This window comes from Calidris pugnax, unplaced genomic scaffold (genome assembly GCF_001431845.1).
Source record: "Calidris pugnax isolate Ruff unplaced genomic scaffold, ASM143184v1 scaffold44, whole genome shotgun sequence".
NCBI lineage: Eukaryota > Metazoa > Chordata > Aves > Charadriiformes > Scolopacidae > Calidris > Calidris pugnax.
This window is the reverse complement of record NW_015094506.1, coordinates 16752980-16768032: the sequence shown is the minus strand read 5'-3', so window position 1 is coordinate 16768032 and position 15053 is coordinate 16752980. Positions and strand designations below refer to the sequence as shown.

At 38.8% G+C, this 15053-nt stretch overlaps 1 protein-coding gene across 3 annotated transcripts in view; it reads left to right on the top strand.

Moving 5' to 3' along the window:
- SYT1 (synaptotagmin 1) overlaps window positions 1-15053 on the top strand; it is a 273905-nt gene that overhangs the window by 211423 nt on the left and 47429 nt on the right. For all 3 annotated transcript variants that reach the window (XM_014964042.1, XM_014964043.1, XM_014964041.1), the window contains one exon: window positions 5865-5982. In XM_014964042.1, coding sequence (XP_014819528.1) covers window positions 5865-5982 — 118 coding nt within the window. The remainder of the gene's footprint in view (window positions 1-5864; window positions 5983-15053) is intronic.

The following is a 15053-nucleotide window of genomic DNA, read 5'->3' as shown; positions in this document are numbered from 1 at the left end:
AAAAACAAACAGGAGAAGCTTTTGATCACAGGCACTCTGTACTTCCATTTTCTAAGACAAGTGGGTTGTTCCTGCATATGCAAACTGAGCCTTGAATAAGGAAACATGCTTCAGGGCATTGTCTATTCATATTTTATTGTTTTAAAATATTTTCTTCAAAATTGCAGTAGGTACAGTGATGAAGAAGGTTCTTCCTTCTCTCTAGAGGCATTTAGCACCTATTTATTGCTAGCTGTTTAAGAGTGTGGCTGCTCCGCTCATGGGCATGAAATTCTTTTAGACAGCAAAGGAATTATTCTGCTTGTCAGATTAATGGTTTAGTTGTTGAAGTCCTTAAGTTTATATTGACTGGGTTTATAGTTAACATTTTGCAAGTCTGAAATAGCTACTTCTGTCATCGGCCTTTTGATTGAAAAGGAGGGGAAAACTCTGCCTCTCCTATTTGCTCTCAGTACTTTATCCCAAAAAGGGATACCCCCAAGCCCCATAGGCTTTGGGGTGCAGTGGTACTCGGTGTGCATGCATGTTCCTCTGCTGGGCTCCAAAAATGCTGTCATAATGGGCTGGCACATTAGCTTCAGCTTTTCTTTCTCTTTCCGGTTCTCCTTTATCTTTCCAAGCTGCACCATCTATTTCTAGCCTGTTTATGCAAACTGAGTTTTAAGAGTTTCTTGCTCACTTCCCACTCCTTTGCCTAATTGTGACAGAATCGTCTGCATGTTGTGGGGTCATCTTATCCTGATTTGCAAGCATAAGAGAAAAAGATCGTCTTTCTTTCCTGATTGTACCTACTGCAGGTTTGAAATTTTCCGCTCTGTTATTTAACCATGTATTTATAAAAAATTTGGTGCCTTTGAAACTGGTCTTGTTAAGGGCAGCTGTTGTGGCAATACAATTTCAGGTTTAAAGAAGAAGGGGGAGCCCAACAAACCAGTATTTCCTTTTCCCAGTATGAGCCCTATTTGTCCTGGGGGGTGTGGAGGAGTACTGTTTTCCCAGTTGTGGATCCCAGCTACGTGTATGGGTATGCTAATTCTGCCCACTTGCTGTGGTGGGTTAACTGAAGTTGTGGCCAGTCCATGTCATTCATTTCTGCATCCACGTGATTCTGTTACTGGTATTATTGTGCGACCATTGCAGCTTAGTGTATTCATGGTTTGCATGACAGGAAAAGGATTTTGTTGGATTTGAGATCTCCATGTGTAGACAGAATGTGATGGCCTCAAAACTGTCTAAAGACTGTGGATGTGGTAATTAGGATTAGAGATTCTGTCATTACAGGTTTACCCAGGTTCCCTGAATTTGAAAGGCTAATTTAGCTTACAACCTACCTTTATGCTGTTCCTGTTTTGTCCTCAGAATTTTAAACATTTTGGTTGGTGCAAAAACTATACAGTGAGCATTATGAGCTTCTGTTGAAAATTTGAATTTGTAGAAGATTGTATTTTGGGTCTTGACCCACAAACCACATCGTATTGTGTTTCTCTCTGGCTTATGCAAATATTCACAGTCAAAGCTAGGTATTGAAGTCGGAAACCCACCTCACTGTGCTTGTATCCTTCCTTTACTGACTGTTTTTGAGTCTTAGATCCAATTAGGAAAAAGCATATGGTGCTGCGGCTTGTTATTTTGGTATTGTTTTACCAAGAGAGCTGCAAGCATCAACTTTGTCATAATATCTTCCACAAAAACGTGGAGAATGTTTATGTTAAGAAGATAGATATCGCTGTTAGAGAGTCTGCAGTGCAAATGAGAGTAATCTGCATAAATAGCATTTTTCTCTGTAGCTCATTAGGGCCGTGTACTGTCAAGGCAAAAATGACTACTGACAAACACAAGAAGAAACATGAGACAGGCAAGAGCCACTTAGAGTCGACTCTAAAAAGTCCAGGTTCTCAACAGGACTTCAAATAGTCTTTTCTAAACTGAAGAAGTGTTACCAGCTCTGTCTATGTCATTTATGTTCTGCTCCATTGCATCCTCTTTAAATGCAATGAGGTTATGAAGTTGCTTAGATGGAGGGAGTCTTTTGATTGGTGTTTAGGCATTATACATGAATAGGTTAATGTCTATGAACAGTTGGAAGTTTCTAACGCTAACTTACAGTTTCCATCAGAGATCAAAGTAATTTACTAACATAAATTATTTATATATAGGGCTGAAAGAAATTCATAATAACAATAAGGAACCTCTATGAGCTAATCACCATACCAGAAGCACTCATCTGTACCTCATAGCCCTGCAGGGGTTTGTAATTATCTCCTGCAAACCACACCTCTAGTGATTACTTTTTGTTGCTTCTTTGCAGCACTGCCACTTGCAGTATTTTGCATGACAAATATTTTTAAAATTACAAAAAAAGCAAAACCGAAAACCAGCTTAGGAATAGAAAACTCACTGCAGTCATGCAAAGAGAAAATTTTAAAAGTACGAGAAATATTGAAGAAATGCAGCTAATACAGATTTTTGTTAACAACAAAACATTGCTAAACGTGATTCTGTAGGCATTTAAAGAGGTACCTATGCTTTTTCTTCACATTATTCACTGGAATGAGCCCATCATCTGCTGCCATTTCCCATGGCTTGCTGGGGATCTATGGAAAACTGGCTATTTACATGGTGCTGGCTGCTTCTCTGTGCTTCCTGCAGCTAAAATCACATTAAAAGAGGCTAAAAATGCATTAAATGCTCTCATAAAATTACTCTTCTGTGTAGACAATTGCGATATTTGCACAGAAGTATAACGTGATTACAGATGGAGAAAGGCTGGTGAGAGGTGATGGTCTCCGTGGCAATAATTGTATTTGTAAAGTACCTCATCCAGTACCTCCGCTCAGATAAGAAGCAGCAATCCTAACACAGCTTTATGCTTACTAAGCGCACTCTAGTCTCAACGCAAGTAGAAAAAAAACAAACTAAAAAAAAAAAATCCAATCAAAGGAACAATTAGAAGCCTGGTATTGATTTTAAAGTACCTTCCAAAAATAGATGTTTAGGTAGTCTGTCAGTGAGGTTCATTTCTGAGGAATACAAGGGAATCCAGGTTCCCATGTTGCTACAACTGGAGCTCTGCCTAATGAATCTAGGGGTGAGGGCAGAGCCCTTGAATGTTGGGTGATACATGAGTACAAAGGTCTCCGGGATGGGGAACTACAACGAGCTTTCAAACATACCATGTTTCAGTCTTATTCAGAGCCCCATATAACCAGGCTAATGTAAGCTAAGTGTACCCTACGACAGAACAGCAGCCACAGAGAAGAGCAGGTGGCTGGGTGAGCTGTGATCACGATAACGCAAATCAATAAGCTATTGATTTCTTCCATTTGGAACAAGCTGCAAGTGATAGGTCAACTTCACCATTAGCCTGGCTGATATGGACTTCCAAAACTGAATGTCAGGGGAACAGGAAGGAGTGTGTTTTGCTGTCGCGGTGCCATTGCAGGCTCAGTTAGAGCTGAAAAGGAGCTGTGCAGATTGCATGGCTGAAATCTGTATTTCCGTGATCAGAATCCATGACGGGATTTATAACATTATATGCAGACAGGGAGGAATAGTAAGTCCTTCCACAACAGTGTAGTTCATGGTTATTCTAGATATGAGTTAAAAATGTAAATTTTTTGATATTGGGATCGCTTCTTTTGAGCAGGGTTATAACATGATTATAGCCCTCCAGGGTCACATCGAAGTCTCTAAGTTACTGCTCCCCAGCCAACCCCTTTCCAGCCTGAAGAGTCCTAATTTACTTAGCTGTTCCTTCTATTGAAGCCGTGTCACATCTTTGATCATTCCTGCTGCTTTTCTTGGAATCTTTCCCAGTTCCACCATATCCTTCTTGAGGTGGGGAGGACACCAAAAGTTTTCAAGATAATAGCATGTCTGCATTCTGATGGCATTTTTGTATGTGATGCATACATTTTACATCACGAGCTATTTTGTTTGTTCTTCCCTGAGCATTTCGTAATTACATGTAACTTTGTGTTTATTCTGTATGTTTTCTGACCACTGGTGATCACTGAGCTGATGTTTTGCAGGAGACTATTACAAACCCTGGGTCTTGTTCCCAACTTGTAGTAATCAATTCGGAGTCTCTCCGTTTATAGGTATTCTAAGTTTTTGAAAATGAGAAGGAACAATGATTACATGATGCCATTCTTAGTATATAATCTTCCAGTCCTTTGTTGGAAACAACATAAGCAGAGTCCCACATCCCCAAGGAAGTCTTCTGAGACAAGCCCACACACGTTTTCTTAAGGGAGGAAGATGTAAACTCTGAAGTAAAGCTAAGTATCTGGCATGCATCCTTCAGATGGATACACTGCAGATGCTTATCCAAACCTGGATAAAAAGCGACCATATGTAAGAGCTACTGAGAGAAGAGCTGCTGTTGATGCTGAAAATTTGGGTTAACAAATGAAGTTCAGTTTCTCATAAATGGCTCGGAAGCTTGAGGTCCCAGCTGGAAAGGAACATTCTGATTTGTTTCACATGGTAAAATCCTTAGGACGTGGGCTGTCTTTTTTCTAGGAAATACCCACTACATCCATGAATATGTGAGCACTTGCCCTAAGTAGAATTCCCCCAGCTTTTTAGGTAAGATTCTGACGTTGTCTCTTCGAACCTGCTAAATTGCCATGTTCTTTTTACATTTGTGGTATGGTGCACAATTCCTGCAAAAAATTACCTAGTGTCTTAACAAAAAGCTTGGATACACCTCCAGAACTTTTCAATAGCCAACCTTACAATTTATTCGAACAAAACACTGGAACCAAAGAGTTATATCTTGATAGAAATATACTTTATGCTCTACTGCCAGAATAAATTGTGGAAACAGACGTGTGCCTTAAGCACTACTGTCTTTGAAAGAGAAACGCTGCTGTCTGAAATGCTTTATTGGACTGTTCAGTGTAACCTGATTCTTCTTGTCTCAAAAGCAACTTTTTTACCCCCCTAGAGATACCGTTGTGCCTGAAAGGAAGGAGCAAAGTAGCTCAGATCATCCTAGTGATCATTTCTAAGCAGCACTCCACTCTTTTCTCTCCCTCTCCCCCTCTCATAACAGCAAGTTCAAATCTATTACTCCTCCTTTTAAAACAAAGTTCCTGTAATTCTGAACATAATTCAGCCTTTCCTTCTTTGCTGAGACCAGGAAGGTACTAAGCAATGAATTGCAAAAGGTTGCATTTTGCATTTTTGCATTGCAAAAGGATCCCAGATGATAGGCTGCAGGGCTGAAGGCAAAACCAAATGTCCTTTCAACCATTCCTGATGTGAGGAGGGATGCACAGTAAGCTTTCTAGCCTGTATCTTCCTTATTATTTTTCTTTTTTTTTGCCTGTTAGGTAGAAGACTAGTATTTCTTTATACTGAATCTTTTGTGCATTGTGTTTTTTATACTTTTTGGGTTTGTGACAAAGTGTGGTCATCCATGTTACTCTTTCATGGGAAACAGTCTAGTAGTCATGTATGCGTGTGTGTTAATTGATTTCCACTGAAACACGACTTGGGAAGGAAAAAAAACCATCATGACTTGGTTTAAAGGGCAAACAGTATTGGTGGGACCTTGATGGCCAGGGGTGAAATGCTGAGCAGTATAACTGGGTTTGCAGCCAGCACTTATCTTGTCATTTGGCTCCATACAAGATAGTTGCTGTGGCGTCCGGGTGATGCAACAGACGTGAGGTTATCAAGGATTTAAGCTGGGCAACTTGTGGCAGATGTCTCATATTGTTCATTTGAATGCTTTGTTTAACAGTAGGAGTTTGAGATGTAATCCTATTAATTTTCTGTCAGGCTTTCAAAATTGTTTTTTTAAAAGATACAAAAAATGATTCAAATATAACACCATGTCTTGTTTGCTTTCACAGCAAGAAAAACTGGGTGATATCTGCTTCTCCCTCCGTTATGTGCCTACTGCTGGCAAGCTGACTGTCGTCATTCTGGAGGCAAAGAACCTGAAGAAGATGGATGTCGGTGGACTATCAGGTACGTGCATGAAAATCTGCTTGTAGATTTTGCAGGCTCGTAAAGGCAGAAAATCAACTCATTTTCTATTGGAGATCTCTTGGTTGAGCAGGTAAGGGCTCTTGTTCACCATCTGAAAAATGCGGTTTGTGTTTTCTGAAAGTTGGGGCATGTCTGAGTATATCAGAATTCATTCTAGCTTCAAAAAAGGAATTTCTTTATACATTGCATTCCACTCCAAGACAAGCTCTGAAGAGTTAAACAGTCAGATGACAGTGCGAGCTCTCTGTACTTTTCTTCTCTCCTGTTGCCTGGAGATAAATAAAGACTATTCAGGCAAGAGGGAAAAAAAATCTGACTACAATCCCTATTGTCCGTTTAATCTCACAAAATGTGAGCGTTTCCCTGCAATGTTACTGATAATACATAATAGAGGAACTCGCCGCAGGTCACCATGCTGGCTGATGGTTGAGGTGCCAGGATAATTGTTTCTACATTTGAAGGGCTCAGGTGTCATTGCTCCCATGCGCAGAGCTGGGAGTGCTCCACGTTTGCGTGTACACCAGCAATCAAAATGACAGCCTTGCACTTGTGGCAGTCAGTGAGGTTGATCTCTCCAACATGCTCAGTACCCACAGATAGCCCTCCTAGTCTTTTCCTTGTAGTAAGGCTGTACGCACCGTGAGTGAGATGATGAATGCCATCTCTGATGGAGGGTGCAGTCAGCACGAGTGGCATCAGGGCGGTGTCTCTGAGGTATGGCTGGGTCCCAGGGACCTGGTGGAGCTCCGGGTGGACTTCTGTTCTCTGCTGTGTCTGGAATTCTTGGACGCAGATTGCTGTCGAAATTGCCAAGCAGCTGAGAACAAATTAAATAACAAGATGCTTTATAAGGAGAGGTCTTTCCAGGAGAATTTTATTTTATGTACCTTCTGTTTAAAAGAGGCAGTTTCTACCAACTATTGAGAATATTTCCAGCTCTGCTCTAGAACTGAAAACTTTTACAGCTGTCACTAACATACGCATGAAGTAACTGCAGATTTTCAATTAGCAAATGACAAGAAAAAAGTATTTTGCTTTTATTTTTGTGTCGCCTTAGTACAAGGTAAGAGTTATATCCAAAATACGCAGAAAAACGGGGACCTGCTAAAAGGAAGCCTGAAGGTTTTATTTTCCACTTTTAATGAACTTTAACAGGAGGACCTTCACAAAGTGACAGGAAACAGCCTCTTACCAGGAACCAGTTATCTTTTTTTTTATTTTACTTGCTTCTAAAGTCTTCCACTGCACAGCTACAGACATAATAAAGTAAAAAACATCAAAGTATTGTTGTAGTCATTACCTGAATCAAGTCTAGCTTTTTCTTGTCTAAAATGGACAATGGATGAGGACACATGACTAATAGTTTCCTTAATGCTCATGCTGAACCAATTGCAAATTAATGTTTTTAAGAACATTTACTTCCTAATTGTTTCCTAATGAAAGATTAGATTGTCATCATGAGGAAATGTGGGGGTTTTCTACTGAAGTTTAGCTCTAGGAGCATCTACATTTTTTTCCAAGCTTTAGAAGAAATGTGGTGGATAATGGATACTCGGCTCATAAGAGAAGAAAGGAAGGGGCAGGGGAAGCACTAATGAACTGAAGACCTACGAACTTCAGATGGAAAATATAATGGATTGAGTTGGAAATAACTCCAAGGAAATGAATAGTCTCACTCTCCTGTATGTGCTAAAGCACATAGAGAACACTTAAATATATTTCTAGGGGATGACAGGTTTTGTTCTACTTTTTTAGGGCCATGCCAAACTAGAAACATCGTGTTCTCTCAGAGACAAACAAACCCAATGGGATACCATGGTTGTAGCAGGAATTCAAAAGTCGCTGACAGTGATAAATGGCAGTTAGTACGGTATTCCTGAGGCAGTAATTATAGATGAAATAATGTTGGTTTAAAGTGGATCCAGTATCTTTCATTAGGGAATTTATCTTTTGAATAAATTATGCAGAAATAACTTTTGAAATCAAGCTGAGATTCTGTTGTCATTATTCACACTAAGCAATACCTACTCTCAAAGTACAGTACTGCTAAGTGGTAACAAAGGTGGCAGGATTTTATCTCAATTAGCGAATGCTTTCCCCACTAGTTTTGTTATTTTCTTTAGGTACTAAAATGGCTTTTCGTTTTGCAAAACCGAAAGTTTTGCGCTGCAGTGGAGGTGGGAAAATGTTAACAATCAAATGTGATCTCAAAACGAATGTTACCTATGTACTCAAAAGCACTTACTGTCACCAAGTGAAAGCCATTAGCGAGAGGTGAAAATTATGTGGTTGACACAAATGGGGAAAAAGAATCTTAGAAGTTTGTCAAAAACAGGCAAAAAGTATCTGGGTTTTGAGTTTAGAATACATCTTTGTTACTCTCTCCTATTTTGGAAAAGATGCTGGAAGAGCAGAAGACAGACATTTGAAATCTGCTTTCTCTTGCATCCAGCCTTTATGTTTCTCTGTGGAATTTATCTGCCCTGCAGAAAGGAGGAGCAAGACCCTGCTCCTGCAGGAGGTCTGACATAGCACTGCCAAACATTCACAGCACAGTGGTGGGCAACCTTGCAGTTTCCCTCTGGCTGCTTCTCTCCACATCTTGAGTATGACTACAGGTAGTAAATATCTGTCCTACCTTTGCACCTCAATGACATGGAAAGCTTTAGCGTTTATGTTATCTTTAGTCCCAATATAAAGAACCAGTTGCTATGGTTCAGTAGTCTTCTGCACTTAGTGATTTATTAAAAACTAGAATGTATCCATAGCTGTGGTCAATTGGACTTAAAAACATGCTTGATTTTCAGCATGTGTATTTTATGTTTTGCAGATATAGAGCCTAGTTAAGAAAGTACCTATCAAAAGCAAAAGACCGATCAAATAGATTAAAAGTACTACCTTTCCTAGCATTTCTACAGCGTAAAATTCCACCAATAAGACCCTAATCCTGCTAGTCAGCGTATATATCCCATTTAATGGTTACTACACTTGGAAAAAAAAAAAAGCCTTGATCTCAAGTGTTTTGAATTTTTCCATAAATTTTATTAGCAGTCAAAAGCCAAGTACAAATTACTTCAGCAACAGACAATAAAAGAAAACAGACTAATCATCAAATTCATTAGAATCCTGTAACAAAACCAGATCACCCATCAGAGCCATAAACTCCCAGGTCTTAAACTTAATTGCAACATCAGGCTGTGACTAAGGGAAACCTTGGCTCAAACACTGGAACTGTTCAGCCTGAGCTCATCAAGTCACCACAACAAGTGGAAGTTATTACTTCTTGTGAGCAAGAGCCTCTGGCAAACAATTATGCATGTTTTAAAATGGCATTTTAATTATTTAAATGATATTCAAATGCATTTAATGGGGAAAAAGAATCTTAGAAGTTTGTCAAAAACAGGCAAAAAGTATCTGGGTTTTGAGTTTAGAATACATCTTTGTTACTCTCTCCTATTTTGGAAAAGATGCTGGAAGAGCAGAAGACAGACATTTGAAATCTGCTTTCTCTTGCATCCAGCCTTTATGTTTCTCTGTGGAATTTATCTGCCCTGCAGAAAGGAGGAGCAAGACCCTGCTCCTGCAGGAGGTCTGACATAGCACTGCCAAACATTCACAGCACAGTGGTGGGCAACCTTGCAGTTTCCCTCTGGCTGCTTCTCTCCACATCTTGAGTATGACTACAGGTAGTAAATATCTGTCCTACCTTTGCACCTCAATGACATGGAAAGCTTTAGCGTTTATGTTATCTTTAGTCCCAATATAAAGAACCAGTTGCTATGGTTCAGTAGTCTTCTGCACTTAGTGATTTATTAAAAACTAGAATGTATCCATAGCTGTGGTCAATTGGACTTAAAAACATGCTTGATTTTCAGCATGTGTATTTTATGTTTTGCAGATATAGAGCCTAGTTAAGAAAGTACCTATCAAAAGCAAAAGACCGATCAAATAGATTAAAAGTACTACCTTTCCTAGCATTTCTACAGCGTAAAATTCCACCAATAAGACCCTAATCCTGCTAGTCAGCGTATATATCCCATTTAATGGTTACTACACTTGGAAAAAAAAAAAAGCCTTGATCTCAAGTGTTTTGAATTTTTCCATAAATTTTATTAGCAGTCAAAAGCCAAGTACAAATTACTTCAGCAACAGACAATAAAAGAAAACAGACTAATCATCAAATTCATTAGAATCCTGTAACAAAACCAGATCACCCATCAGAGCCATAAACTCCCAGGTCTTAAACTTAATTGCAACATCAGGCTGTGACTAAGGGAAACCTTGGCTCAAACACTGGAACTGTTCAGCCTGAGCTCATCAAGTCACCACAACAAGTGGAAGTTATTACTTCTTGTGAGCAAGAGCCTCTGGCAAACAATTATGCATGTTTTAAAATGGCATTTTAATTATTTAAATGATATTCAAATGCATTTTTAATGAAGCTGACATCTGGCAGGTGATATGTAGGAATGTAAGCTATAAAGTGATTATTTTTATTTGTTGGAATTTGATAAACTGAGGTTACATGGCTTTATAGGTATCCTATGTCTATGAGGCTTAGAAGCTTTGATCTTACAGTAAATCAAGGGAACTTAGACTCCCAAGACACTGTTGTGTTGGTTTTTATCAATTTCATTTAGATGATTTGCAAAATTGGAAGATTTCAAAATCAGTTTGCAGTTTAATCTCTGCAAACAGGCCATGGAGACATATTCTGACTAATTTCTCGATAAGGACACAATGCAGCTCAGCAATGCCATTTGGTTCACGAGGGTTGTCTGTGAATTATGATACTTTATTCAGGTTTGCTATCCGTTCTGCTCCAGAAAGAGGGCAGTTTCCCTAAGAGATACTCATTTAAATCAAAGTGGTAGTGATTTCATACATGTATTTAAATGAGTATGAAACTTTTATCTAAATTCATTTTAGTCTTGTTTTGTATTTGTAATTTTTCCTTATTTTCTAGAGAAAAAATTAGTTGTTTAACCCTTAGCACATCTGACTAGCAGCTAAATGTCATCTGTGCAATAAATATGGTGTTTGTTTCTATTACATAGGAAGATTCCCAATACTAATACACATTTATGCAGGGAGGTCTATAGATTTCCATGTATTTAGTCACACCCTCCATTTGTATTCATTTTTTTTCCTAGCATGAAATAAAAGCTTTCAATTCCACTTCCAGCAGCTTTTCCTGCTTTGCCCAAGCCAATTGTTGAAATAAATTGCCTGAATACATTGAAAAGAATTTTCCCTCTGAACCTACAGAAGAGGCTGGGGCTGGCACCTGGACAGACTGTTGTTATAGGTGTTTAGCTACCCAGGCCCTTCGGCTCAAATACCTTTTGTTTTTTATTAAGAACTTCAGTGGCTGTATGTATTACTGGCAAAATACTGCTTTGTATTAAAAAGTCATCTCTTAGTAGCTGATAATAAGTGTACACCTTAACATAGCTTATCATTGTCTCAGGATTAATTTCAGTGTGGTTTATTCCTTCTAAAAATCTTTGAAAGCTGATGTGGTTTTGTTCTCTGTGTGTTATTTTAGTATGCTTAGCTTTTAGCAAATCTAATTACCAGGAACGTATCCTAGTAGCAAGCAGTGTGCCCTCCCTCCATTGCTGCTTCTCACCACTCCCCCCGTCAGACTCAAAATTTCAACGAGGAGGAGATGCCGTAGCTGGCATGGGCTCAGGTATTGCCAAGTAGCAAATATTATAGCAAACCCTAAACTGTACCTGTTTATGCCAAATTAAAGCTTAGGAAGAACTGCAAAGAGAAGACTGTCATTGGATCCGGGTGCTCTTCCTTCTGCAGAAACCTGCAGATACAGCCATGAAGAGAAAGCAGTCCATAATCCACTCCATTATGTGTGAAAGCTAATCTCAATATTTATGATTTATAAATAGAAAATACACAGCACCTCTTTGTATCTGCCAAGCAAATACTATAAATCAGAACCACCTCTGGGGACCAATGGTATTATAGCAGAAACAAAGCTAGTTTTCTACAATTAGACATTTATTTTAAATATTGCATTCAAATTCAAAAGGCTGGTTGGATGTCTTAGAAAAGAATTGAAAAATTAAAAGTTGTTTAGAGACCAGCTCTTTGAAGACAGAGTGAATGCTCATGAATTATGCAGTCAGAGCATTCACTTTAATAACTTCATTAAAACATAAGAAACCTTAAAAGCTAGCTAACACAAATGCAATATTATAGCAAGAGAAGTACACCATTAGTGCCGTGGCCTTGCTATAAGCCATATTGTAAGCATAACTCAGTGAATATTAAGGGAAAAGAAAACAGCCTCATTAAAAGAGGAAAGTAAAAATAAACAACAAATACCGCCACCGCAACAGCTGCATTTGCAACTAGCCTCGTCCTAAAGAATCCAACAGAGATCAGTACCGACAAATATTTTAAGATCTCCACATTTCTAGGGATTTCTACAGCATCTACTATCTCAATATCTCTACTGCAATACTTTGGCAGAACTTCCAACAGTAGGTGGCTGTAGCAATACATCTGTGTCTCTTGCAGAGCAGTCTCACGGCATCACAGTAAATTCACTGTGGCCTCCTACAGGATCAGTCACCAAATCCCCATCATGTTAAAATCTTTCTCTCCTGCCAAAAAGAATGTTCCCAAAGAATGTTGGGGACATCTTCCCTGAGACTGGGCAGGGGCTTGTCTGAAATGGTCCTCTTTCAATGGGCAAATAAGGTCTTAGGGAGTTCTTTCTTCTAATCCCAACTCAAACCTTTGACACCAAACCACCTTCTTCCTCAGTTAAAAGCTGAAGAAGGCAATTCTGAAATCAAACTATAGTCCAAATTGCAATATATTCATCACAGAAGCCATGTTAAAGGATACATGAACTCAATATCACAGGGCATTTTGGAGAGTCTTACGAGGAAGCTGTCAAGTAATTGTCGATTTTGGAGTGAGTACACTATTTCCACTGAATCATGGGCTACAAGCTGTTGCACACAATAAAATATTGTATTAGATGAACCATCAAATGTGGCAATTCCTGTGAAGAAACAGAGTTAAATTGTTCTGCTCTTTTTTTCCCTCCTGTGCTTAAAATGAGGAAAAAGAGGTTGTGACTGCTGATTACCAGTGAAGTTGGACAAAATCTGTAGCCGTTTCTCTAAGAAACCTTAGGACAAACACTGTGCTAAAATTGCACCCATGCTCAGGAGGTGTTTGAGCAGCTTCTTGATTTGAGAAAGGAAAGAAAGCTTATTGTATGTGTACATTTCCTTAATCATACATGCTGACCAAAGGTACAGGAGGTCAGTACCCAGCTGTGTGGACTCTGCCAGCCAATAGTCATAATTTTCTGACTTTGCTATTGATTTTTCTCCCACCCTCCCTTCCCCAAAACAGAGAGCAGAAAGACTTCTTATTCTTTTATTTGAATAGCCACATCTAAATAATGCATTTTGCATTTTATGTGTGCTTCCTCCTGATTAAATTATTGTATGTTTTTATTTGGTTATGCAGTCCCAAAGCAAGTGTGAAGTGTGCGTTAATTACTTATATGAAAATGAGATGTTTAATACTTTAGGTTTTCAAGCTCTACAAGAATTTCATAGCAATGTGAGTGGCTGTAAAATGGATGTAGAAATACCATAGGTAGATTCTGGAGTCCTTAGGGAAATTAGTCAGTTCTCTTACTTGTAAGTTTAATTTATTTTTACTCTGAAATTTGCAGCTTTTTTTTTTTTTAATGGGTTTGAAGAAAAAAAGTTAAAATATGAAAATGTCTTTTTTCTTCTCTATAAATACAATTTAGATCAGTGCTTAAATGTTCACAGAAAGTGAGGAAAGTACAATTGAGGGGACTTCCTTTTCAGGACTGTGTAAAATCATAGAGGTTTTTAAGACAACACAATGAGCATTTTATTAGTACTGTTACGCAGTTGAAATTTGATGAAGTTTGTAAGACTTTCTGAAGAAATAGAAGCAGCTTTAAGTTTATACATGCAAACCCACATGCCTTTTCTGTTTGTTTAATCCCATGTGGCCGAGAAAGATGATTAGTTTCTGCTAGATCTTTATGTTGTTACTTCTTATAGGCCTCCTGACTCTTGTTTCCAGTGTGTAACTCCTTTGTGTGCACATCTCAACAGAAAGAAATATTTCACAAATGAGACCCTTGATCCTGATCTGAGTTTTCCCTGAAGGGAGAGGGGGTTGTATACTGAGAAGGGAACTGTGCATCTCTAGTGAGGAGAATGTGATGAAAATACATCTGTGACAACAGAGAAAGTGTTCAGTGTAAGGAAATACATAGGAAAACAGGTGTTTCTAGTTCTCTCTCAATATCATTATTTTATGTATGTGCTTTATGGATGATAGTTGTTCAAATCTGTTCATGCATTTGGCAAGTGAATCTCCCCATGGGCAGCTGTGAGATGCTTATCATTCAACAAAAATAGAAAAGAGGTTTTCCCATTGCCAATTCCAAAATTTATTTTCCCAAACCTTTCTGACTCAAGATGGAAGTCAAGTCCTACCCTCTCTTCTACTGATGCAGTTCCCCAAAAAGGTCTTATCACCCTTCTCAAGGTAACAGGAGAGAAATATACTCTTGTTGCTGATTGAGGTACCAACATTCAGTTATTCTCACTGTGCCTTTTGTGGGTCTCAGGAGAGCTATATTAATCTCAGTAGGATTCTTTCCAAATATTTATATCCCTCACTTTCCTTCCATGATCCCATTGATGAGGTAGAAAAGCCAGCATTTGGGCCCCGTTTCTTCCCACCAGCACAGGCCACGCTGCCTTAGAGACACCTTGTTCTCATTGAGTCACTTATGGGGTTTGCAAATTACCTTCCAACAAGGTGGAAAAATGAAGCCCTGAAGTGCCACTTTTCTCCTGTAAAGAGGTTTGTGTGTGGTGGAGGTGAGAATTTACCTGCGTTTAATTCCTAGCTACTGTTTCTTGTGATTATGTTTATTAGCTGTAGAAGTCAACACAGCAGGTGTCTTCATGGAGGTCTTCTGTATCATCATTAAGGCATCTTTACATCTATTT